The 27,186-nt window shown below is 31.9% G+C and overlaps 4 protein-coding genes across 4 annotated transcripts; 2 read left to right on the plus strand and 2 right to left on the minus strand.

Moving 5' to 3' along the window:
* Positions 1 to 2,398: 2,398 nt before the first annotated feature.
* Positions 2,399 to 3,356, plus strand: LOC109812624 (germin-like protein subfamily 3 member 1). Its single transcript, XM_020376615.3, has one exon. It carries the CDS (start codon positions 2,444 to 2,446, stop codon positions 3,071 to 3,073), a length of 630 nt encoding a protein of 209 aa, XP_020232204.1. The 5' UTR covers positions 2,399 to 2,443; the 3' UTR covers positions 3,074 to 3,356.
* A 5,273-nt stretch (positions 3,357 to 8,629) lies between these two features.
* On the minus strand, positions 8,630 to 16,576 carry LOC109812611 (uncharacterized). Its single transcript, XM_083074816.1, has 2 exons — positions 11,920 to 16,576; positions 8,630 to 11,807 (listed from the first exon to the last, which is right to left on the minus strand). The coding sequence occupies exons 1-2, from the start codon at positions 11,930 to 11,932 to the stop codon at positions 9,583 to 9,585; spliced, it is 2,238 nt and encodes a 745-aa protein (XP_082930942.1). The 5' UTR covers positions 11,933 to 16,576; the 3' UTR covers positions 8,630 to 9,582.
* A 1,401-nt stretch (positions 16,577 to 17,977) lies between these two features.
* MIA40 (Cox19-like CHCH family protein) lies at positions 17,978 to 26,639 on the minus strand. The gene is made up of 5 exons (XM_020376610.3): positions 26,379 to 26,639; positions 26,250 to 26,281; positions 26,035 to 26,160; positions 25,148 to 25,369; positions 17,978 to 18,370 (listed from the first exon to the last, which is right to left on the minus strand). Exons 1-4 carry the CDS (start codon positions 26,470 to 26,472, stop codon positions 25,190 to 25,192), a joined length of 432 nt encoding a protein of 143 aa, XP_020232199.1. The 5' UTR covers positions 26,473 to 26,639; the 3' UTR covers positions 17,978 to 18,370; positions 25,148 to 25,189.
* LOC109812618 (putative disease resistance RPP13-like protein 2) lies at positions 18,610 to 23,050 on the plus strand. Its single transcript, XM_029274235.2, has 2 exons — positions 18,610 to 22,504; positions 22,585 to 23,050. The coding sequence occupies exon 1, from the start codon at positions 19,018 to 19,020 to the stop codon at positions 22,462 to 22,464; it is 3,447 nt and encodes a 1,148-aa protein (XP_029130068.2). The 5' UTR covers positions 18,610 to 19,017; the 3' UTR covers positions 22,465 to 22,504; positions 22,585 to 23,050.
* Positions 26,640 to 27,186: the final 547 nt, after the last annotated feature.

The raw sequence follows: 27,186 nt of genomic DNA on the forward strand, positions 1-27,186 counted from the left end.
AATTAGCTAGAAAAACTCAACAAAAAAATATAATTGTAGGACGTAAATAAAACTTGAAATAAGGTTCGGAGAAAAGTATAGTTCTGCCTGATTAAAAAATCTCAGTTATTCCGACTTTTATACTGTCATTGTTTATCTCCTTTGGACACGTGAGACTGGACAAGTCATTGACCATTGTAGACTGATAAAATATCAGATGCAATTGGAATTCTATTATCCGAAAGCTGGCCACACGCTGGTCATGGTTTGATTTTTTATGACATTAAACTAAATTTAATTTAAACAGAACATATTGGTACACCAAAATTTATTATCACTAACAATTATTTAATAATAATAAATTAATAATTAATAAATAATAATCACTAAAAAGATATTTGAAAGAATAACTATTAAAAATTGTCGGTAAAAAGTAAGAATAACTTTTAATTCATTTTATTAAAAAAAACTTAAATTTCACATTAATTAGAGATAATGTACTTAAAAAATACATAAGTAGAGGATTGTTGAAATTATTTTATAGTGTTTGTCTGAGTGAATATTTTATAAAAGTTATAACGTACTTTATTATTTTTATAAGGTTATTTTACACATAATAATAGATATTATTCTCTTTATAAATTGTTATTTCTTTTTTAATAATCACTTTTCTTTAGTTATAACTTATTAGTTATCACCAAATCCAACCTGTGGTTGTCCTCACGATTTTGTGTTTGGTTTTCATCTAAAAGGTCTCTCAATCATTGAAAATATGTGTGTATTTTATAAGTTATTATTTCTTTTATTTTATTGATGTGAAACCTTATTTATATCCCAACAAGGACAACCCTCAATTTACAAGTTAATTTTATAGGATTAAGTTAAACTCATAACTCATTATTCTAAGATGATATCAATTACCTATCATTTATTCTCGGACCAAGTTCATAATGTTAAACTTGAGAAGATGTATTCTAACATGATATCAATAGAGACCAACCCTCACTTTGCAAGCATCACATTGACTAGAGATAAAATAATTAAAAAGGATATAAGCTAGAAATTTTTTCTTAAACTTTTTAGTAACAGTAGTAAAAAAAATATTGAATGCCATTAAAAAATATCACAAAAATCATACATTTATCTCGATTATAATAAGAGTCTTTATTAACACGTAAAATAATTAATTGTTGACAAATATTTTATCGACACTACATACAATAAATAATGTAGAAATGCTGATAAAATATTTTGTTATCATTTTTAATTTATTATCACTAAAAATAATATTAAATGTTACTAAAAGTACATTTTATTGTAGTGTAAAAATTATATTTTAAAATTAGAATTTAATAAATGTACAACATCGATGTAAAAGATTTTTACACTTCCAATTAGATAATTAAATTATTAGTTAAGTAGTTAACTAGTTTTTTTTAAAAAATGGGTTTACATTTTCTATTTGAAGCATACCTTCACTTGTTTAAACATTGGTTTTGTATTATTTTATACGGATCGAGTATACGTAGCTTTGAGAAATTACTTTAGTACAATAAAATTATACAAAAAATTCTGTTTCGATGATATTGATAAGATATCTTAGCAAGAAGGGCTTTTCTCTTTTCCACACATTTACATGGTTCCTATTGAAAGAACAGCTAGCAAAGCTTTAAGCTGTCATATGTCCGTGTTTGTGGACTTCCTATCCTTCTTACATGATGTTGGACCACATTCTAATTAGTTACTTTCCTTTTTTCATTATGGTTTACTTTTGCAATAACTCTCTCAAAATATATTTGACCTCTCCAAAACTGGAAAAAAATAATTGTTAGAACTCGAAAAATTAAGGGATCAGTAGTTAATGAGTTTCACATTAGCTAGAAAAACTCAACAAAAAACATGACCAACATAAGGTTTAACTAGATGAAATGTGGTGTGTGATTCCTTTTATCCCTTCGTAGTCCTTATTTAAACTTTTTGATAAATTACCAGCTTGACATAACACATTGTGGTTGATATATATTTCCACATGATGTAGATTGATTGATATGTTATAATTACCAGCAATGACATGCAAAGTAGTTTATGGTTAGTAAGTTGATTAATTAGCACATTATCCAACCCAAATATATATATATGTTTCCTATTTGATTGGCCTTATAGTATGAATCTATGATACCCAAAGGGCCCCATAATTAATTAGGGTCTTCTTTACTCACCAAATAGATTAATTAAGAAAAGAACTTTTCATTTTCATTGTCTGATGATGCTACAGTAGGGGACCATGTCAGCTGGATTAATGTTCTGCAGAATCCATAAAGTGTTAGTCTGTCTCTCATTTTGCATTTGTAATTATTAGCTGCATGGCATATATTCAGCCTCCAACTAGCTAGCAACAAACCTCACATATATATAACAGCATCATGCAGCCTACCATTCCCACATTCCCACTCACACCACCAAGATGCTTCTCCACATTGTTTTCCTCCTTTCCCTTCTCTTATCCACATCCAATGCCTCAGTCCAAGACTTCTGTGTGGCAGACCTAAAGGGTGCAGATGGCCCTGCAGGCTTTCCATGCAAGGCACCAGCAACAGTAACTTCAGATGACTTTGTGTATCCTGGCTTGGCTGAAGCTGCAAATGTCACAAACATAATCAATGCTGCTGTGACACCAGCATTTGTTGGCCAATTCCCTGGTGTCAATGGCCTTGGTCTCTCAGCAGCAAGGTTAGACCTTGGTCCTGGTGGAGTTATCCCACTTCACACTCACCCTGGTGCCAATGAACTACTAGTGGTGATTCATGGCCACATCACTGCTGGATTCATATCATCAGCTAACATAGTTTATGAGAAGACACTGAAAAAGGGAGAGCTCATGGTTTTCCCACAAGGGTTGTTGCACTTTCAAGTTGCAGCTGGCAAGAAGAGTGCCCTTGCTTTTGCTATCTTCAGTAGTGCAAACCCTGGCCTCCAAATCCTTGACTTTGCACTGTTTGCCAGCAACTTCTCCACTCCTTTGGTGACAAAGACTACTTTCCTTGACCCTGCCCTAGTGAAGAAGCTTAAAGCTGTTCTTGGGGGTAGTGGGTAGCTTCTTAACCTTGTGCTTATGAATTAATTGTTTATTGTTTTGCTTAATCCATTCCTTGTGTTGTTTCAATTAATTCGCTAGACTTGTTCAGGTTTCTTGCTCATTGAATTGTTCGTGTCAATGTGAAGAAATAAATTCGCGTGCCTGATTTTTTTTTTTTCCCAGAAAGACTAAATGTTTAAGATTTGAGAATAGCTATGTTTTTATTCTTTTGTTTCCCAATGTTTATGAAGAATCTTATCCAGAAGATGCTAGAGGTCCTTTATTGACAGGCATGTTTTAATTGCAGTTGTTCACACTCGTAATTACATATGTTTGGTTTTATGTGTCGACGTAATTTACTTTGTTAACTTTTTGAGACGTATTATTAATGAAAAAATAGTGTATATAAGGACCGTGCGAAGATTTTTTCTAATATTATTTAATCAGAATTTATGTATAATAAATTTGTTGAATTTTAAAAAATTAAAAATTGTACATTATGATTTGTATTTAGCTGATATAAAACAAAAATACATTATCAAGACATGATCATTAAACTCAAAATTATATGTATTATGATTTGTAATTAGTTAACAATATTTATTTATTTATTATACTAATTGATTAACATCATAAGACAATATTACATTATCAACACACAATTTATGTGACAACCTTTGCAATACTTGTTTCTTTTCTTTCTATTACATTTCTTAGAAATTTTAACTTATAAAATTGATTTACTTGATATGAGATTTCAGCACACCTCACTTTCAAGACTGAAAATCTAGAGTGGATAAATGGGGTTAATATATTAGTCCAACAACAACACCCTCGTAAGCTTAGAAATAGACATCCAAAACGTAGACACATGAGTAACTTAATGATAGACATAAGGACTCTGGGACTATATTGAGATAATTAAATGATTTCTCTTGTATATTGCTGGTGATTTGTAAATACAATGTCTAATTTTGAACATAAGAAATGACAAATAAAATAAAATATAATTGTTGGATTTATATAAAACTTGAAATAGTTCGGAGAAAAGTATAGTTGTGCCAGATTAAAAATCCCAGTCACTCAAACTTTTATATTGTCATTATTTATCTCCTCTGGAAAAGTGAGACCGGATAAGTCTCATTGGACCATTGTAGCTTGGAATGCCACTCATAAAAGATCTCATGCAATTGAAATTCGTATCCAAAAGCTAGGCTACACTGCAGTACAAAAGATTTATACTTTTAAATTAGACAATAAAATTATTTGTTAAATAATTAACTAGTTTGGTTTAAAAAAAATGGTTTACATTATTTAAATTTTTTAAGTGTGGTTTAATTTGAATCGTGGGTATAATTTAATTTATTTTATCATACTTGTCACTTGTTTAAACAGCTATGCGTTGGTTTTGTATTATTATATAAGGATTGTGTACATAGCTTTGAGAAATTATTTTTGTACAATAAAATTATACAATAGTGAAAGCATAGGAAGGAAGAGAGAGAGATGGATAAAATGGATCATATGATGAAAAAAAAAATATTATAAAAACTACTGCATGCACCAAACATACACTTAAATATAATGCCATTGCTACCACTTGGCATTTTATTTTATAAGTTTGTCATATGAGTAGCAACGCAGGATATGCTGTATTTTCGAGAATCAATCATGTGACATAACTAATACAATTCATTGGATCAAGGACTTATAATTACACTTCCAGTTCAGTTTTAAAGATAAGATAATTGATATTCCATCTCTTGTTTTAAGATTGTTTATACAAGTCAATGAAAAGTATTCTTGTGGTAAACAAGAAAATCTTAATTAGGATTACAAGTTTGTGTGCATTCACTCTAATATAACCTTTGGATCTTTTTTTTTTTTTTTTTTTACACCAAACCTTTGGATCTATTAAAGCTTGAATTAATTAATAGTTTAATTATTCGGCATGTGTACTACTGTTTTAATTATTAGGGTAAGCCACCTAATATCTAAAGGCATAACAGCAGAGAACTAGTGGACGGAACCTCCACAAAAACAATGACAAACTGAAGGTCAACAATAGCAAAAACATGATTAGAAGTCAAAACGGCGGAAATATCAACTTGATTTTGAATTTTATTTGTCTAAATAAAAGTTTATAAATTTCTAGAAGTTTAAGATCAAATTTTAGAAGTATAATTTAAAAAAAAAACTTTTTTGAAAATATTTATAGAGTAACATGTAGAATTTCTAAAATGTTAGTAAGTTTGTATATTTTAAGAATACTCTAAAGAATCATTTGTAACCATTAGATTAAGGTTGTGTTGCCAAAATTCTAACTGTTGATTTAGGAGGAGTCACTAATATAAATAGGGGTAATGTGTAAAACTCTAAGCCAAATCAAGAAGTTGTGGCTTGTGCAGCTTACCTTAATTTCCAACCGATCTCCAACAAGAAGTGTATGTGGAAAAAACCCAAAGAAGCATGGATCGGAAGGAAGCCCGACATTTTGCATCTAAGAGTCTTTGAAAACATTGTTCGTGTGCACATACCAAATAAAAGGAGCAAGTTAGATGACAAAAGCAGAAAAAATATCTTCATTAGTATGAATCAAAATTCAAAGGCTACAAGCTCTATAATCCTAATATGAGAAAAACAATCATTAGTCAAGACGTTGTTTACAATGAAAAATGAGAATGGGATTAGGGATCACATGATGAAGGCTTTAACTTATTTCCTTATTTCAAAGAAGATGATATATCTCAATCAAGAATAGACCAAGTAAGAGAGCAACCTACTACCTCGGCCCACCAGATAAAAAATGGAAGCAGACAAAAAAAAGGAATGAAAGTATATTTTATTTCTTTGTTATCGTATAGAGGCAGAGAGCCTTATTATTTATTGATACAATGCCAACTAATTTCATTCCTAAATTTGTGGTCTAATTATGATAGAAATATGTTACATATAATATTTGATTCTATCATATTGGGATTGCCTCATTTATAAGATTATTATCACATTTACATATATACTGCACCATTTATGGTTCTGAATCAATTAAGGATTTCTTATCCTTTAACTCCACCAACTTCACCAATCGTGAATTATCAAGAAGATGAAAACTCGAGTGAAAGAGTTCCACGCTTCAAGAGTTTACAAGAACTTTAGGTCACTAAAAATCAAGATACTCTTACTCTTTTTTGCCTATTTGTTGAGTGTGAACCTATGAACTTCGAAGAAGACTTTAGAAAACAAGAATTGAGAAAATGCTATGGATGAGGAAATCAAAACAATTGAGAAATGTCACATGAGAGTTAGTTTCACTTCTGAAATGGAACAAGACTATTTGAGTTAAGTGGATGTACAAAGCTAAGAATGCTAAAGGAAAAGTTGAAAGATATAAAACAAGATTAGTGACAAAAGACTATAGTCGAAGAGTTAGTATCAACTTTAATGAAGTATTTTCTCTTCTTGTTGCTCGACTAGAAACTATTATTTCATTAGCATCCCAAAACAATTGGAGAATATACCAAATGGATGTGAAATTTGTTTTTCTTAATGAACCCTTGAAGAAGAAGAAGTATATATTGAACAACCTCAAGACTATGAAGTCAAGTCAAGGTTTTAAAGTTAAAAAAGGCACTATATGGGTTAAAACAAGCTTTAAGAATTTGGAATGAATTGACAAGTACTTACATGAAAAAAACTTCATCAAGTATCCAAAATAACAATGTTTTAATTGTATGCTTGTATGTAGATAACTTGATCTTTATAGAAAGCAATTCAAGCATGTTCGATGAGTTTAAAAAAGAGATGACAAAGGAGTTCGAGATAATTGACATTAGTCTTATATCTTACTACCTTAGCATTGAAGTAAAACAAGAAGACAAAGACATCTTCATCACTCAAGAAGGTTATTACTATCGTAGCATTGAAGTAAAACATGGAGATAAAGACATCTTCATCACTCAAGAAGTTTATGCTATGGAGGTGATTAAGAAGTTCAAGATGAATGACTCTAATCTAGTTGACACACCAATGGAATATATAAAATCAAGCTATCAAAGAATAAGGAAGGAGAAAGAGTGGATCCAACACTCTTTAAAAGCTTGATTAGAAGTTTGTGGTATTTAACATACATAAGGCCTGATACTCTTTATGCAATTAGAGTTGTTAGGCATTACATGGAGAATCCAACAACCACTCATTTGAAGGCGGCAAAAGGAATTCTTTGATATATCAAAGATACAAATAATCTTGACTTGTACTATTATGTTTCTAATGACTGCAAGCTTGTTGGATATAGTGATAGCAATTGGAGTGGAGATGTGGATGATCGCAAAAGCACAATAGACTTTGTGTTCTACATAGAAGATATTGTTTTCACATGGATGTCAAAGAGGTAACCAATTGTTACTCTTTTTACACATGAAGCAAAGTATGAGCTGCTACTTCATGTGTTTGTCATGCAATTTGGTTATGGAATCTACTAAAGGAGTTAGACCCTATCATAAGAAGATCCAACAAAGATTTTTTTGGACAACAAGTTAATAACAGATTTGGCTAAGAACCCAAATTTCCATGACCGAATTAAAGCACATTGATACGTGTTATCACTACATTAGAGAGTATCGCAAAAAAGGATGTGTATCTGGAATATGTGAAGACTTGTGATCAAGTTGTTAATATCTTCACCAAGTCACTCAAGAAAGAAGACTTCACCATGTTGAGAAATTTGATTGGAGTATGTTATCTCCCTTGAAAAGTGAATCAAATTGTATAAGTAGTTCAATGAAAGTATGAGTATCGTCTCTCAAGAGACTTGCGCAACACTTTGCAATTTCACTTGTTATATTAATTAAGCTACCAGAAAGCAATAAGAGTGCAATTTGTTGCAGTAAATAATTGAAACAATCAATAACAATTCTTTTTGGTATTTTGGTAAACACTTAGAGTGCAAAACTTGATTCTAATGCAATATTAATAAATTGTTGGGGTTTGACTTCACTAAACCTTCCTCTCATGTTTATCACTAAGTTCATAATAGTTATTATTCAGAATTTATCAATCACTCTCAAAAGTAACCAACCCTAATCTCTTACAAGTTGGCATCTAAGTTGCTAACTTAAACTATCAATCTCTTGCATAGTTTAACCAAGAAACTAGCTTTAAAACCCAGAGCTTCAGAAAGACCAATGGCATTTACTCTATCTCTAGCAATAAGTACCATTAGCTGCTCTATTTCAAGTCAAAGGTTTAAAATCATTTCTCAATCTCTTAAAAGCCTCAAGTTCAAGTTAAGGGTGATCAAGCCATAACAAGCATTATGCACAAAAAAAGAGCAATAATAATGAATAACAACTAACATTGATCACTTAAAGTTTACACATGAGAATGAGTTTAGTTACATCAAACCCCAACAAGGGTGAAGTTAGCTATACATAGACATGTAGAACTTTACAAATGGTGAAGAATGGAAGAAGCTTGATCTTGAAGGTTCCAGAACTCTCCAGCCGCCACACAAACTCCAAGAATGATTCTCTTCTTACTTCTCATCTCGAAAATCCCACTTTTAGGTCATAAAAGCTTTTATCTTATGTGAATAATGACATGTCAACACAATCCACTCTAACCATGAGATGCCACGGTAAGCTTGAGGATAGGTCTGGAGTGAAATGAGTTTATGGGACTCCTACGCCCAACCCCAATTCCACGCTCAGCGTGAGGATTGAATTTTTGTTCCAGCGATTCTCTACCAAGCTGAGGCTAAGCGTGGATCTGAGGCTTAGCTTGGGGACTTAACCAAAAATTTCTTCAACTTTGAATTCACCACTTTGTGCTTGACTTCCTTCCTTCTTTATCCTAGCTTTCTCCTAAACTACAAAACAACAACCAAATACTTGTAAGTTACCTAAAAACATGATTCAAAAACAAAATGTGATCACCTAACAATTTAGATATGTTTTGAGTTAAAAACAAGGTCTAAAGCAAGAAAAATTGATATAAGTGCTTCAAACTAGGTCATAAACTTAATGAAATTATAGCACTTATCAAAGTAACAAAAATCAAGTTTAAAGGGAGTATTCTAATATGAACTTGATTTTGAGCCTTACTTGTCGCCTAATTTCTAGAAGCTTAAGGTCAAATTCTAGAAGTATAATCTAAAAAAAAATGAAGATATTTATAGAATACCATGTAGAAATTTCAAGAATATGTTTGTAGGTTTGGATATTTAAAGAATATCCTAGAGAATCATTTGTAGCCATTAGATTAAGGTTGTGTTGACAAAATTCTAATGATTAATTTAGGAATCGCTAGTATAAATAAAGATAATGTGTCAAACTTTGTATATACACATAATTTCCTCTTCTAAAAACTTCGAATCTTTATTTCTAAACATTTCACCCACTAATATAGAACATCACATGTTATATTATATAAATAGTTAAAAACTTGAAGTTATATTAAATAAAGACTTTTATTATTTTTTTTAATACAGAGTGTACGTAGCATTACATTGCAAAAATTACTCATACAATTCACTTGCGTATCAATTTTTTCCTGGCATGCCCTTTTGAGATTTGAAACTGATCTGTTATCCCAAGATGTGCCATGAGAAGACAAACATGTGTGAGGAGTTCTCCACCATGTCTTAGTTGCTGAGCATGATGAATCCCTTGGCAGTGACTAGCAGCATAACCTAGCATTTCAACCCACACCTGAGTGATTAACTCCCACATTCTTTTAGTCTCCCCCTCATCCTCGTTCCTAAGCTTTGTTAAACGCATGGCCAACCTGCATGCATCAAATAATATAGACTTGCTTCTATCGCCTTTAACCTGTGAAGGATGAACATTTTCACTCTCACTACTCACTATGAGTAGCATTTCGAATGCTTCCTTCTTGCGTTTTATGGACTTTCTGTCCTTCACAAATTCAGTTGCCTCAGCACATGTGTCTTGAAACCTGATCTCACCAATCCCATTTGGCAGCATGGATGGTCTCATCACAAGAAGAAACAACATATACTCTGATAACAATTTGCTTGCTTCTCTAAAATTTTGACCACTGTTTGTATCTGCACCTTCACCTGAGACACAATTATAACATAGATCTGTTGCAATGTGCCATAGAAGAATGCTTTGATCAAATTCTCCCTCAAAACTCCACCCTAATTGCGCGGAACATTTAAATCTTTCGAGCACTTTGTTGCCTCTATGATAGCAAAATCTCTTGATTTCATCCGCTACCTTCTCCTCATCCTTGACCTCTTCTGTCATGTTGACCTCTTTTATTTTGTTTATGAAGTGCTCAAAGATAATGTTCTTCAGATCATCATTGACAATTTTAATATCAGTGCACTTGTACTTTTGATAGGACTGATAGATGTCTATTATCATTCGAACGAGACTACACTTACCTACTTTCTTTCTGAAACCTTTTCCAAACATGAAGCACCAAAGCTTTTGAACGATACTGCATCTTTGTTCTTTTGCTTTCAAGCAAAAGCTTATGAGGTTGAACTGACCAATGCTGCTTGACCACCTCTTGTTTTTGACCTTTTTCAAGGCCCGCATCATATGACTAGTCACCTTGTTCTTGTGCCCACTCAGCCACAGCATTGTCCAATCTGGTGACAATATATATAGTGAAATTACTGAATATATCTCTAGGGTGATAGCTCCAAGCAGCAACACATATGTAACAAACACATCCACTTTTGGATATTGGTTCTTCTGTATGGAAAAGAAGCCACACAGCACACTAACATTGCAAGATATTGTGACCAAACGGAGAAAACTACCCATGAAAGAATATGTCACTGCTGCTTTGGTGTAGAAGAGATCATACATAAATCCAAGCTCAACTTCCATAACTTGAAACACTTCCTCTCCAATCCCATTCTGCAAAGACAACCTGCTTTCCAAAACATCCTGGAAGCTCAGGATGAGATCTGCAAAGAGAGGCTTGAAAGTCTTCAAGAAATTGTGAGCAATCTTTACAATTTCATCAGGTCCATGTGTGTCAGTTTGTGGCAGTGGGATGATGTTGGCTTCTGCAGCTGCATGAGTGTGGTCATCACCAATTGAAGGAGTTTCAAGGCCTTGCACATCAACCAAGAACCCCTCATGAGATGCTGCAATGTATGTTTCCATGTACCTAGCATAATTAGGCCCTGGATCAGGGTCAGGAAACAAGGACTCTTTGAATTGCTGGCTGCTAGCAGACCACAAAACCCAAATTCTCTCCCCCATTTTGACAATACCAGCAACGAATATCGGTATTGCCAAAACGTTGAGATCGTTATCCGTCCAGACTCTTAGGAAGATATAGAGTGCCACCACAATCTGGACAATAAAACTGAGAAAACGCCTGCCCCACAGTTCATTGTCTTCCATAGAGTAAGCAGTCATTGTATCTGAGCCACCAAGGTGAATGAGAAGAAGTGGGGCCCACAGAGATATTATGACATACTTTGGCTCCACAAAATCACCTTCAGTACTGTCTCCAACTTTGTTAGAAAGAACTCCTAGTGAGATTGTTGCAAGCCAATCTGCTAACAAGTAGGAAAACCATAGTGTAATTCTCAGCCAGGTACTTGTTCTGTGCTTCCTCTTGTTCCCAAGAAGGACCAGGGTAATTTGAAAGATGAGACTTGACAAAACCACAAATCGGAGCTCCCACTTGTCCCAAATGTCCCGCAGACTTGGTGGAAAAATCTGCAACATCGTTCTCTTCTTTGTGAAGGCCATACTGCTAAAAACTGGATGTTGAAAAAATAACAGACAGAAAAAACAAGTTAATTAAACATTCAATTTCTTCGATACATTGCTGAATGAAAAGTTTGTAAGGAGGATTAAAAGCTGTACTCTTACCTGTAACCAACATTCTAGATTTTACTGTGTCTTTCAACTGGAGCTCTAATTAATTCAACAGATACTAAGAGAACGGTATTTCACGGAATTGACATAATTTAGGTCTTAAGAGAAGTATAAGTATTGTCGATAGAGAAAGGATGGTGGTGATCACTTGATTGAGACACTTATAATTAATAGGCTGTGCAAGCTTAAGAATGACATTAAATATGTTATTTTTTACTAACAGTTATATATATTCTTATAACTCAAGGCCTCAACTTGGAGAATTATAATATATATGACTCTTTTTGCTTTACTAACATGTGTAAAGTTGACTCCAATATAATGCAAGTCATGTTCATATTATATTATATAGGAGAAAATTGTATTACACTTTCCTAATGTTTTTTTAAATAATAAATACTTTTTAAAAAAATTTAAGTAAATATTAATCTTTTTTATTTATTTATTTAAGTGACACATAAAATTATTTATATAATAATATTATTTATATACTATTAAGAGAGAATAAATTATTAATACAAATATTAATAATTGAATGAGATTTTATCTTTCATTTAATTTTAACTTTTAAACCCTAAACTCTAAAATTCTTAGGACACAAACTTTGTGTGATTCATAAACTATTTAGATGTCAATGGACATGTGATTAAAATGATAGCTTAACAGAAAATAGCAAAAATAATCAGAAGAAAAAATTAATTAAGATTGTTCTCTACAACTTAGAGTAAGAATTTTAAACATATATTAGTATTGTTATTTATTTAATAAATTTATTCACTTTTAATTATTCTCAATCATTTTTTTATTTATTAGAAATAGGAAAAATTCAATTAATTGTACTCCATGAAAAGATTTTTCTCTCAAAATGGATCAATACTTTCGAAATCATATCTCAAATAATCCAATCATTGAACATTATGTAATTGTCTATGTAATTTTAATTTAACATATAATATATATATATATATATATATTACAACAAAATAATTTATCTAATATCTCTTCTTGCATATTAATTGCCATCGTTTCATATCAATTTAATATCAAATTTTTAATTTATATATATCATTAATATATTATTTTTATAAACATTGCATGTATAATTTATGTATAATATTTTAAAATCCATAAAAACAACTTTTAATTTAACAATAACAAAACATAAACTTAAATCAAAATTTAATCTTAAATTAAAAAAAATAGTATGATTATTGATATTCACTCACCAAATTTATTACATACCATTTGTAATTTTCTCTACAATTTTATCGGTTTTTATTTCAAGATTATCATTAATACCTTTTGATCTTAAAATTTCCTTTAAATTTCAATAGAAATAATTTTCATTGAGTATTTATTTTGCCATGACTATTAATAAAATTTAGAGTCAGACACCGAAACATGTGGTCATTTATTTTCCTTAACTTATTTTTTCACACAATCAACTATATGTTACAATATCAAGGATTACAATACGTAATAGTTTGAAGGTACTTATACACAATAATGAAGGACATATCGCAAATATAACTTCAAATGTAGTTTACAAAGAAGTCTTTCAAAATTTGAAATAGGTTAATTTTAGAAAATTTAATTATATGCTTTATACTTTATCTTTAAACTATGAATATCATATATTGTCAATTCATCCATGCCCAATGATATATTTACTCATGCTATATTGTATCTTTTATGCAAATAAATATTTACATTTTTTTTTGTAGATGAGTTGAGGAAAAGGAGTATTTAAGTGTTTAGTAACAAATAGTTAATGTCACAAGTAGCAATTAAAGAACGCTATGATTTTCTTTTTGTTTCACTTTCATAAAGCGATTGTAATGGGAACATCCATATAAATTCGGTGATGTCTAATTTTTTTTACTTATATACTTTCAAATTTCATTTATTTTATTTTGTAAATTTCACAACCACCAAATTAATTTATAAATTACTCGTAATAAAAAAATATTTCTCAGCAAACTTTAACTAAATATTAATTCATATTTAGGACATATAATTCATAATATCAATTGAATATAAACTCTTATTAACAATTTTATTTTTTAATAACTCATAATAAAATTATTTAATTAAATAATAATAATAATAATAATAATAAACAAATATTTGCCGTACATCTCACAATTCAAAATCTAGTATATATTAAAATAAGAAAGAAGAGTGTAACATAAATAATAAATACTCAAGACATAATTTTGACGAAGACTTTGATCTACGATAATGCAAGATAAACGATTAAACTTAAACAATGACTTGTATTAACAAAGTCATCTAAGCAATAAATTTAGGCGTCTATGAATATTAATTGTGATCGAAACTTCAAGGTTGTTTATTTATTCTGTAAGCTTCAGTTCCTTCAATTTTATAATATATCAAGTAATTATATTGTCGAAATGGGAACGTACCGTTAATTAATTACTTCACGATTACTAGAAATTGCATTCACATATATATATATATAGAGGAGTAATAATGCCAACTATATATATATATAGGAGTAATAATGCCAACTAAAGTGATTGGAATAATTTCTTACTAAATCAAATTGCCAATCACATAAGAACTCCCTATGACTACAATATATGATACTAATAAAAAAAATTCATTTTTATATCCTAACGAATCCATAAACACATTTTATTTTATTTTTTGTTACAAGAAAGACAAATAAGCATGCAATCATAAGATACACATACACCTCTTGGGCACTATTCTAGAAGTAGATGCACCAAACTGTAGAGAGCATGAGCTTTTGCACACAGGTAATGCTGTGTCTGTCACGCCAAATCTGCCATAAAATACAAGGGACCAGAGTTTCACACATAAGAATATTAATCTGCCATATATATATTATAAGAAGTGTCAAATGATCATTATTCTACCGGAGAGTTAACAATTTATTGATTAATTTGATTCTAATAATTAAGATATTTCATTTTTAAATAATGAATCATATTATTTTAATTTTAAGCCCATATGCTTGCTTAATACTCTCATTAACCGCGCTCTTTGTTGTTATTGTGCGAAATGAAAACTAGGTATAATTTTGCATGTGTTTGAGGTTGTTTTCTTTTAATAAATCTTTAATAACAATTTAGATAGCTTAACCTAATAAAGTTAAAGCAGTGCTCAATAATTAAATACATCGAACTCTAAGATCCAAAACTTTAGGGTGATTATATATACAAAACTACAACTATTTTGGTAATTTTTTCTTTACTCGAAGAAAATATTTTTTCCATGACTTATATATGCACATTGTTATATCAAGAGATGCAATTATATCTTATTTTTTTAACAACTCTGATATTTTCACACCTCTTTCCTTACATTCATTTTTCATATATCATATTACTTTTTTTTTATTTCTCTTTGACTCTACCTTATGTTCTTAGTTAAATAATAAGGTATAAATACTGCAAATAGGTGTCAATATATGTTTACACTGGCTTTACATAGAGATTAGTCAAAATTTCAACCGAATAGCTGTAACATCCCAAATTTTATACAATAGTTAATTATTATTTTTAGATTTATGGAAACTATTTTCTTAAAGTTATTAATTAATAAAAAAGGTTTTTATAGAATATTTTAGAAATTTTAATAATTAATTATTATTTATTTTTAATATTTATAGAGATTATTAAAGGGGTTTTATAATTAAAATAAATAATAGTAATTAAATAATTTTTTTAATCTTATCAACGAATTCCTGTAATAGATAATTCTGTAATATATAATAATTAATTGTATACAAGTTCAATTCACGAAGGTGCTAATTATGTACAAATTGAAATAAATAATAATAGGATAGTAATTTTCGAAGATGCATTCACGAAGGTGCAGTATATAATGATAAGATAGATAATAATAGGATAGTAAATAGTAAATTCTGAATGGATAATAAGATAGTAAATTCTAAAGAGATAAGGTGTACGATTCTGAAGAGATAAGGTAGAAAATAGATAAGGTGCACATATAGATAAGATGGTGCGCAGTAAAAAAAATAAAAATAAAAAGAAAATAGAAAAGAAGAAATGTGCATGCCAACGGGCCTATAAATAGGAACGGAACAACAACACATTCAACATGAACTCGAAAAAACAAAATTGGACAGGGAACTTTTAAAGAAAAGTGAAAAGTGAGAGAAAGAAAGAGAAAGAGAAAGAAAGAGAGAGGGAATCTAGAGGAAGAGGTTTTGCTCAAGTTTTAGCTTCTGTTTATTCAGGTAAGGAGGAGAAGAACCTTATCTCTTTAAAATTTTATATATTATTATGTTTATTTATTTATGTGTATTTATTTAGTGGGGTGTCCCTAACCTCATTTATTTGCTTAATTTATGATTATTTTTATCCATATTAATTATTAAGGTGTTTATATTTTATATTGTTTAATTATTCTATAATGATTATCATTTTTATTTATATTATTGATACTCTTAATATATTATTTTTACGTAAATATATTTATTGTAAATATATTTATAATCAACTGTGATATAGTTGTGATATCTTGGACTCGTCTTGTTATTTCTTCACGTATTTATGAAAATAAATATTGTTCTATGGCCATAGAAGATAAAGTTTGAATTATTTGTAGCTGGAGGTTTGACCTTGAGGATTTAAATGAGTAAGGAATGAAGGTGAAATATCCTCTTGCTGGTTAAAAGTGAAATATTCTTTTGTTGGTTGATATTATGATGATGCTCATTTATCCTGACTAGTCACTACAAGTATAATTCAAATTCTATTGTATCTTGAAAATCTAATATATGATCTGTATATATATATATATATATATATATATATATATATATATATATATGTTTAATATTGATTATAAATAATTCTGTATATTCTTTTGAATTATTGTCTTTATTGGATATTGTTCTCACTCCTCTCTTTTCTTTGTTTTTAAAATTAAATATATTATAAAATAGATGGATCTATTTGGGATTTCAGATCATTTTGCAGTTGTTATTACTGCAGTCCTACTTGGAAGAAATTGGAATATGGAAGTTATTTGATGGATCTGTTATAATTTTATTTACCAACAATATTATTTCAATTGTAATTTTCTTTCTACTATTAATGTAAATATTGTAACAGAAGTGGAAAAAAGAAATAATGTGTAAAATAATACATTATTGTAAATATTTTATAACGATATGTCATAAATTCACAAAATATTCTTTTTCTTTATCTTTATCTTTATTAAAAAAAATATTGTTAATGATATAATTACAAAAATATATAATTATTATTATATAAATCGGGTGTTAAAATAGCTGGCATCCATATTTTATAGTAAAAATGCATGGTATTCTTTGTTATAGGTCCTTGATTATTATTGTAAGACATGTATTGTTTTTTATCGGCCGTTTCTACCAAACCTTTCATGCGATTATGTTAGTACCACCATATCTTTCACATACAATATCTTTTGAATTTGATAATGGACAAATGATTAGACTCAAAATTGCACAATTGAAAAAATGTAAGGGACCAAAAGCAATATAATTTTTTTAAGGCTAAAATTGTACAAATATGAAACCAGGAGAATGAAAATGGATTTAAGTTAAATAAATAAAGTAATAAAGATGGATCATAAAAAGAATAATGTTAAATTAATTCGGTTAAATGATTAATTTTAATTTCAATTCAAATCAAACAAATTATAATTAACCTGATTCTAGATTTTTTTTTAATCCAAACCAATCTAATCAACTATTTTTTAACTTTTAGATTAATACATGTGAACAAAATATCATTGACCAACTCTTTATCAATATATTTCGATAACTCAACGGATTTGATTGAGTAAAGAATATAATAAATCTATAAAATAATAATAATAAAAACGTGTCCATTATAAAATAAGTTGTGTTCCGATCCTTACTATTTAAATGATGCTCTAACTTCAAAGACTAGTTCATAATATACTACAACTTAAAAAAAAAAAAAATAAATAAATAAATAAAAATTTGGTTCACAAGAATCTTAGGTAAAATGCGAAATCAAAATAGAAAGCATTAAATAAAAAATAAAATCTTTAATATTCTTATATGAAATAAAACATTTCAAAACACAACTGAGAACTGCTGATAACTTGAGAGTCTCAAGCAGATCATCCTATCGAGTTTATTTATGACCATGCAGTAGTAAGGCAGAATGCTCATCAATGCAAAGTTGCATCATAATGACCATAGACTGTTATCACCCTAAACGTATTCAGTTCTCATCTCTTAATTGTTTAATACTTAATACTAGAGTTGACCATAAATTATATGAAAAATTCTAACCTCCGGAGGAAAAGGAATCATGACAGTTCATTTGTCATTAAATTATTAAATATACCTAAAAGATCGAAGAGTCTACAAACAAGACTTAAAAAGGAAAGTCAGCTCAATCCAGCTCATCGTTTCCTGTGTGTAAAAAAAAAAAGCTAAAGTCAATACCTAGTGGTATGTATGGAGGCAACATATAAAATAAAAGTATTCACATGCAATGGGAAGATCCTTGGTCACCAATGAACTAGCATGATCCACGATGTACTCACATCATGACCATGGTATAAAAAAAAGAATCAGTTCGGATCCTCTCATTTTCCTAAAATTATCAAAACATCATTTCATAACGGGGATTTAAGAATGCGTAGACTCATCGTTGGCTATGCACGAGAAGTTCTTATGTACATATTGTAACTTGCACACTGAACTAATTAACAAAAAAATACATTACCATTCATACATAAATTAATAGTATTATTGCATAACAGGCAAAAAATCGAATAACAAGGCAATCTGAACTAGCAAAATGTCAGCCTGACCAATCCTCCTCGCAGTAGAGATAAGACTGCACACATACTGCTAACCCCGACCCTTTTTCCAGACTCTGTTATCTGGTTAGTTGACTTGATCCCTTGAATACTTCTTCCCACAACATTCACCAGAAATTATTTCCAAATATTCTGAAAGCAGCCAGTTTTTTTCTCACATGGGGGAGGTACAAAACATCAACAGAAGCAATTTGTGAGAAACACTTTTTGAAAATAGTCAGCCACAAAAACAACATGAACCTGATTGAGCTTTCACTCTGGTTTGCATTAGTCATTCCCTTGGGTGTTTCTGTGACCATCGATTGTGTGCTCCTCTTCCATGAAAATAAAGTTAAGCGGATAAAGAGAGAAATGAAGTCACTAGAAGCTCTGATAAAGGATTATGATCAACTTGTGGAGAAAGGGGACAAGGTAGAATCACTAGCACGTCGTTTCTGGGATTCAGAAGATCTATCTGGAATTCATTTGCTGCTAAGAGAAGCTGAGCATAAATGGGTAAAATCAACAAGAGAAGTAATCCGTGAAGCAAAAGAATGTGTCACCAACTACAAAAAACATAGCCAAGGATGGGGTTGTATGACGGCCTCCATGAGATTGATACCCATCATAGATGTTATCTTTCAGATCAATAGAGTCAACAGTAAGATGATAGATCATATTCAAAAGAAAGATGAAAAGGCCAAGGACATCTATAAATCCATGGAGAGGTCAAGATCTCAGATTAGAAGTCTATTGGATCAATATACAATAGAAGAGGCTGACAAATCTGTAGCAGCTCAAAATCCAACGAAGAAGAAGCATTCTACAAATATAGACGAATTGATGAAGAAGGGAAATGACCTATTTTCTGGCATGGAAGAGAGATGGTCCATATATATGCTGCTTCCGCTAAGTGCTTTCGTGAAGGACTTACATCAGCTTCAGTTAGAAACTGAAACGGAAAAGCTGTGGAAAAAAGAAGCAGAAAAAATAATTGCAGAGACAGAGGCCTGCATTAGTAACTTCTCATGGTGGGTTTCAAGAATCAGTGTATTAAAGAATAGCATTCCCATAGTGACCTCTCATTTCAGAGAGGACATGAAGCGCATTGTCACTGACTTGGATCGCCTGCTTGAGAGGAAGGAGAAGTATAACTTTGCTTTTAATGATAGAGCTGCAGAGAAGTCAACCTTCCCATATACGATAGATGACAATGTAATCACACCAATCATTAAAAGCATCCAAAGCAAACTGCGGAAGGTGGACAAAAGCTCAGAGCAGCTAGCTGAAATCAATTCAATGCTTCATGATTTGGAAAAAATGAATAAAAAGCTTCAGAAGGCAGAAGAAACAGTAGGGAGAAACGCTTGTTTAGAGAAACTAAAGTCCATTGCTAAAGAGGTGGACAACTTTCTAGAAAGGTATACGAACGAGGATGAGCTCAATCTTCATGAGATCAAAAAAGCTGTTGGTCGTCTTCATAAAATAATCAAAAATTGCAGCATCGAAAGACAGAAATCAACCAAAGCAGTTGGTTTGACAAATGACATTCGATATCTGGTCTCGAAATTGACCAAAAGCAGTGATAGTCCTTCACATTCAACACTTTCCATTGTGGGGATGATAGGTGTGGGGAAGACAACTCTAGCAAAGGCAATTTATTATCACAAAGCAGCCGTTGAGCACTTCCCGATCCGTGTCTGGGTGACAGTAACTGAAGGAGCTGCCTACAAAGCACAAGTTCTGCTGATGAAAAAGGATGGGACTAAAGACCAGACATTGTATGTCACTCAGGTACGTGATCACTTGAAAGAGAAGCTGTGCCTTGTTGTTCTAGATAATGTATCAAACACAAAAGATTTTGATAAACTGTATGAAATATTATCTGGATCTGGAATGATAAATGGGAGCAGAATAGTGCTGACGACACGCTTTAAGAATGTAGCTTTACATGCTGACACAAGTAACACCCCTCACCAAATTCGACTGCTAACAAAGGAAGAGAGTTGGGAGTTGTTTAAGAAGGTGACAGGCACCGAGAAGACCAAATTAGAATCAAAAGTGGAAAAACTTGCAAGAAATGTCGTGGGAAGATGCGGGGGGCTACCACTTGCAATCTCATCTATTGGGTGTGTCCTGCAAGCCAAAGGTATGTCCCAAGAGAACTTATTGTGGGTGCTTGAACGAATCAATCATGGCAATTACAAAGCACAATGGCTTCAAGCTTGGAAAAAGAACAAACAAGAACTGAGTGAAACTATGAGTAACTGTCTTTATTACTTCATACTCTTCCCTATAGACTTTGAAATCCCAGCACGAAGATTAGTCAATCTGTGGGTTGCAGAAGGGTTGGTGAAACAAAACAACCAAAAAACAGCAGAAGACATTGCAGAGAAATGTTTAGAAGATTTGAGAGACTGCAACATGATTCAAGTTGTGGCACTAAAGTCCAATGCCAAGATTAAGACATGTCACTTGCCAAGTATGCTGAGAGAAATCATCTTGCAAGATAGTAACAGAACAAGGCACCACCAGTACTCAGGTACACATTTAGAGAGGTGTTTTGCCTATCGTTTTGATGATCATGGTCTTGATGCAAATTCAGCAAATGTGTTCAGCAAGAAAGGAATTCCTCTATCTGTTTTCTTCTTTGACAAACGAGAGGGAAGTAAGCCAGGAGAACATGTAGAGAAGATACTTTCAAAAGGCATTGCAAGTGAGCAGTTCAGGGATATTAGAGTTCTTGATCTTGAACGCATATTCAGACCTCAGTTGCCTCGAACTTTATGCAAGTTAATTCATATCACGTATCTTAGCTTGAGGTGGACTTATTTGGAGGAATTCCCACCATTCATTGGCAAACTGCTGAACTTGGAGACACTGGATTTAAAGCATACTTGTATCCGTGTTCTCCCCAGCTCCATTTGGAAATTGAAGAAACTAAGGAACTTGTATCTAAACCAAAAATATCGAAGTAGACTTGAGGGGAAGCTGAGAGGAAACTATCAGGAAAATCTCCAGACACTATGGGGTGTGTTCATGTACGGGGATTGCCCTCTTCTTCAAGACCTTCACAAGCTGAAGAACCTTAAAAATTTAAAACTAGCTTTCCAGTTGACAGAAACAGAGAAAGAAACCCTTGCCAAGAAGATTGGACAGCTGAACCAGCTTCATTCACTGAGACTTAGATCAGTCAATGAAATTGGTAGTCCTAAAAAACTAATATTGTACGATATGTCAAAGCTGGAGAATCTCTCATCCCTCCAGTTGTTTGGAAAATTAAAAGATAAACTACATCTGAACAGCTTCCCTAAAAATCTTACAGATCTCACCTTGTCAGAATCAAAACTTTCAGATGATCCTATGCCAAAGTTGCAGAGCCTATTTAAACTAAAGTCATTATGCTTTTATGCTGACTCTTACAAAGGAAGAAGCATGGTTTGTATCACAGACAGCTTTCCACAACTTCAAGTTCTAAGATTCTGGAATCTAAGGGAACTTCAAGAATGGGATGTGAAGGAAGGAGCAATGCCTAGCCTCGTGGAATTTGAAGCTCGTTCCTGCAGAAATCTGGAGTTTCCCACTGGGTTGAAGCATTTGAAGACTCTTTGCCTAATTAAGTTATATAAAATGTCAGAGCAATTCATGAATATCTTAAACCATAAGAAGACATTGTCGGATGATGTTGAGATTCATTGTTGATGGATACTCAATCTGGATATCAACCTTTAAAATCAGACAGGTATGCTTTTCCCCGCACTACTTGACTTCCCCCATCTTTCATAATGGTAGCTTACTTGTTTCCATTGCAATTTGTTATAGGTTTGGGCTCATTTTTGTTATTTGGATGTGCAACTGAACAAAGCAGACGAAAAAATGTTGATAGTATTGGTGAAATAATGTTTCAGTTATCCTTGTTGCTTGATGTCCTTCCCAAGCATTCCAAACCATCAGGATAAGTGAGGGCTTTTTACTTGTGACATTATGAAGGCTACCCATGTACTTCTCAAACTGCTGCACTTTGATTTCTCTGTTCTCAAATAATTGCATTGTTATTTTGGAACAATGTTAATTCACCTGGCTACTTCATTAGAAACAATTCATGGAACAATTTCTCTGCATTATTGAATAATTGAGGGCTTTTTAGTTGTGACATTATGAAGGCTCTTCATGTACTTCTCAAACTGCTGCACTTTGATTTCTGTGTTCTCAAATAATTGCTTTGTTATTTTGGAACATTGTTAATTCACCCAGCTACTTCATTATAAACAATTCAAGGAACAATTTCTCTGTGTTACTGAATAATTGTGTTGTTATTTTTTAAGTGTTAATTTTCATGACTACTACTGCATTGCAAACCATTCTTTGAGACACTCTTTCTCATTAAAGACAGTCTCACTTTAGAAGTTTCTTTTTTTCCCAAAAAAAATTGACAGGCTAGAAGCACACTACAAAAGCTAGCTATTATAGTTGGAGATCCCAAGTCCCTATAAACCCCAAACTAGAATCTCATGCTTTCAATTTAGGACTCGAGTCCCATACCTACCATTGGATCCTAAACATCCTACCAAGCTCCACAACTCTGACGCCCAGGCAAGCTGGCTATGCACTAGCCCCTTTGACTAGTTGCGGGTGAACACTACAATGCCCACACACCGCTAGTTTACAATTGAGAGACATGGTGGAAGGCTCTGATACCAATTGATAAAAAAAACTTGGGAAAACCACACCACAAAACCTAGCTATTATAGTTGGAGAGCCCAAGACCTTATAAACCCAATACTAGAAATCCATATTTCCAATGTGAGGGTCGACTCCCATAAGCCATACCTTACAATTGGATCCTAACAAGTGTGTTCCAGGGAAATGATGGGAAATACTTAGGATTATTAGCAGCAACTCAAATTTTAATGGTATTTCAAAAAGTTTTCAGGGAGAGATCAAATCATCAAATGAAAGGGAGGAAATATTGTTGCGGGTTGCATCAATTGTCCCGTGGCGGAGGCTAGGTGGGCCAAGTCACTGTCGAATCATGGCGCTTGGGCTGCTGCACTCTTAAGTAAAAAGAGTTGCGCCCTAACTATCAGCTATAACTTTTGGCCTAGTGGTAAGCGCTCGATCCAACAATTGGTATCAGAGCCAAGGTCATGAGTTCGATACCCAGCGGGGCAATTGCTGAGGGGGAGATTGTTGCGGGTTGCATCAATTGTCCCGTGGCGGAGGCTAGGTGGGCCAAGTCACTGTCGAATCATGGCGCTTGGGCTGCTGCGCTCTTAAGTAAAAAGAGTTGCGCCCTAACTATCAACTATAGCTTTTGGCCTAGTGGTAAGCGCTCGATCCAACAAATATAACATCATATTTTTATCTATATAGATCAAGCATGATTCGTTATAATAATTCTCACTGACAAAGTAACACTATCTAGTCACGCCTTTCAACCCCATCATGATAGGAACTCCTATGACCTCCATGTATGATAACTTCATTGTCAGCTTTATGGATAAGATTCAGAATATCACAGTATAAGTCTAATAAGTCTAATAATGCAGAATGTGTGTGAAGGAGAGAACCAGGGGAGTGAAAGGGAGAATAGGGTAAAAGACAAAAAGAAACATGCTACAGTTGTTTCAATGACTTTAATATGTATATAAAAATTACTTATGCATATTTTTATTATTTGAAAATTACATAAATTTCCCTTATTTTAACATTCAACGTAGCTAAAGGGGATATTAGTTTAAAACTTGGGTAGTTTGTGTATAACTGTATATTCTATAAACAGAACAGGGCCTTCATTTATGCTAAAATTTTGAATAGTTGGTGAGAAGAAATGAATGAATGAATAAATAAATGAAGTGATTCCTAGCTTCCTACTATATTATCAAAACTAAAGAAGATGAATGTAACTTTTAACTTTTCAAGCTTTCCAACTTTGGGGTCAAAACTTATAAGCATCCATTATATTTCATATACAAGTTTGATATATCATTACACCATTAGCTCGTTATCAATCTACATCCTTTCTATTCCAGTGTATTTTCATGTTGCTCATTCCTTAATTAAAGTTTGTGCAGCATTTTAACTTGTTTCGGTTCAAAAAGTCATATGATACTACAACCTTGAGAGTTAGTACTCCTTTTTATATCCATATAGATATTCAATCCATTTCAATATTCATCTAGAAGAAAGTAAAATATGAACCAAGGTGGGTTATTAGAAAGATGTAAACATTTGAATGCAATCCCAAAACTCTTTAGAAAAGAAATTGTAATTTTTATGATATAAAAGCAAGTGCACATCATGAAACATTTTGAGGAAGTGATATATCATGCTACTTTTCTAATAGGGAAAAACTAATACAAATTCAAAATGAATTTAACACAACCTTATCCAAGTAGTTGCCCGAACAAGAGTTTGACTCTTCCCCTTAAAGCCTGGATTTTGGACTTTGAGATTCCTTAGACCATTTGGGAGGAAGTATTTTGTATTCTTGGATAGGCTCCAACTCCTTGCTTTCATCTTCGCCTAGAATGTCCTTAGAGAATGCATCTGGATTGGCCTTGATGCAGCTCTGCAAAGCAACAAATGGATGTACGCAGTCCGAGCCCTACAAAATTGGAGCAAATTGCATATTACAATCCTTGATGACAATCTAGAAATTAAAACTCCAAAATAAAATATTTGAAATTTGCCAATATTGGTTGCGGGTTGCAATTGCAGAATGCAGAGTATAGACGATGAGTCAGTAACACAGACTTCCACACTATCACAGAATTCTTAATCATACCATAATTAAAACAGTCTCCGTAACCAGGCTTTGAGGGTGCAAGAAAGTGTAACAAATAGGTGAAGAAACACTACTGAGATGGTTACAACTTCATCTGAATTTCAATCCTACTAAGAAGCCCACTAAAGATCAGAAATTGTTGAAGAAAGAAAAAGATACTTCTTTTGTTCTTGCAATGCGATCAAAAAAATAAGAAATGGTGAATTTATTCGAGATATTTATGTACTTACAAAATAAGGTCTCAATTCATCCTATTTCATCATATTTAGATGTGGTTCACTAATCTCAAATCAAACTTATTATGCAGAGAGGCTGGTCTAGGTAGATATAGGCTTGAGTTGTGTCACCTACTAACAGCTAAATCAGTTGACATGACACTTGTAATTGTAGCTACATCTTTCTTCAGGAAAAAAGCTATGTAATCACTAATGAGAGAAGCAAGTGTAAGAAAGAATAAAGCAAAGTATGAATGAAGTAAGATATACCTTTTCTTCAGTGGTGCTCTTGAGAAAACACAGGAATGCCTCTGAGAACTGAGAGCCACAGGAACCAGTTCGCAAGTCAGCAATGCAAGGGCATTCAAGGGCCTTCTGAGCCATCGCCTCAACAGACTAAAAAAATCCACAATTTTCAATTGATTTCATTTATTCACTCAACTTGCCAAGTTGAAAGCAAAAGAGCAAAGCAATTGAATGCAAACCTCGGTGTCTTGGCTTCCATATGCTGCAGCTTCTGCAATAAACAACACAAGCTGAGATTTCGTTTCAGGCAGACATGACATTTATACAAACACGTGAAGCGCATGAGAAGTGAAACACGAAAAAACAACCTGCGATAGCGGATTCCAGGGAACTGGGGTTGGAGGAGTCATTGGTTGTGCTCTGGGTCTCCGCCACAGCTTCTGCGCTTTCAGTTTGACCCATTGTGAGTCCTGATAAATGAGTTCACAATTCTGATTTTGGTTGTGTTTGTGTTTGTGTTATGTTTAAGAATGGAAGTCCGAAGCCAATTCAATTCTTATCTTCTCTAACACGGAAAGAAGGACTTCCTAGTTCCCTTCCGATTCAAAGTATTAGTTTACTTTACCATCTTGGTAGAAAATTAATAATCAATATTTTTTTCATACACATATTAAACATTTATTATATATTATAGGGATTAAAATACATTATACATCTAAGAGTTACATACGTCAAATATTAAATGATCGTGGATGGTTATTTAAAGAGGATATGAGAATTTTTTTTCTTCTAACATTCCATAAGTATAAAGGTCTACTAAATAGTGAAGACTAAAAATAATAATAAATCTTAATATTTTTTTTTTAATAATAGGTACATATAATTAAAATTTATAATAAATTATACGTATAAATAAATAATATATTTATATATAAATTATATTTAAATTTTATATAAATAATTTATATTATAATTCAAGATTAATTTTATTTGTTGATAATTATTTTAAAAATATTAAAATTTAATTCAAAAATAATTATGATAAATAAAAAAATTGAATTAGATAAAAAGTTAAAAAAATTATAAAAAAACTTTCTCTTCAAAGAAGAACTTTTTAAAAGTATTCTCACATAAAAAAAAAGTTTGTTTAATATATAAGAGTTTATATATATATAT

Source organism: Cajanus cajan, chromosome 5 (genome assembly GCF_000230855.2).
Source record: "Cajanus cajan strain Asha chromosome 5, NIPB_CcT2T_4, whole genome shotgun sequence".
Lineage (NCBI taxonomy): Eukaryota > Viridiplantae > Streptophyta > Magnoliopsida > Fabales > Fabaceae > Cajanus > Cajanus cajan.

Coding starts and splice junctions, on each gene's coding strand:
- LOC109812624 (XM_020376615.3), top strand. CDS start 2,444: ATGCTTCTCCACATTGTTTTCCTCCTTTCCCTTCTCTTATCCACATCC.
- LOC109812618 (XM_029274235.2), top strand. CDS start 19,018: ATGAACCTGATTGAGCTTTCACTCTGGTTTGCATTAGTCATTCCCTTG.
- MIA40 (XM_020376610.3), bottom strand. CDS start 26,472: ATGGGTCAAACTGAAAGCGCAGAAGCTGTGGCGGAGACCCAGAGCACA. Junction 26,161..26,249: donor ATGGAAGCCAAGACACCGAG/GTTTGCATTCAA, acceptor GGATTTTTTTAG/TCTGTTGAGGCGATGGCTCA. Junction 25,370..26,034: donor AGAGCACCACTGAAGAAAAG/GTATATCTTACT, acceptor CCAATTTTGTAG/GGCTCGGACTGCGTACATCC.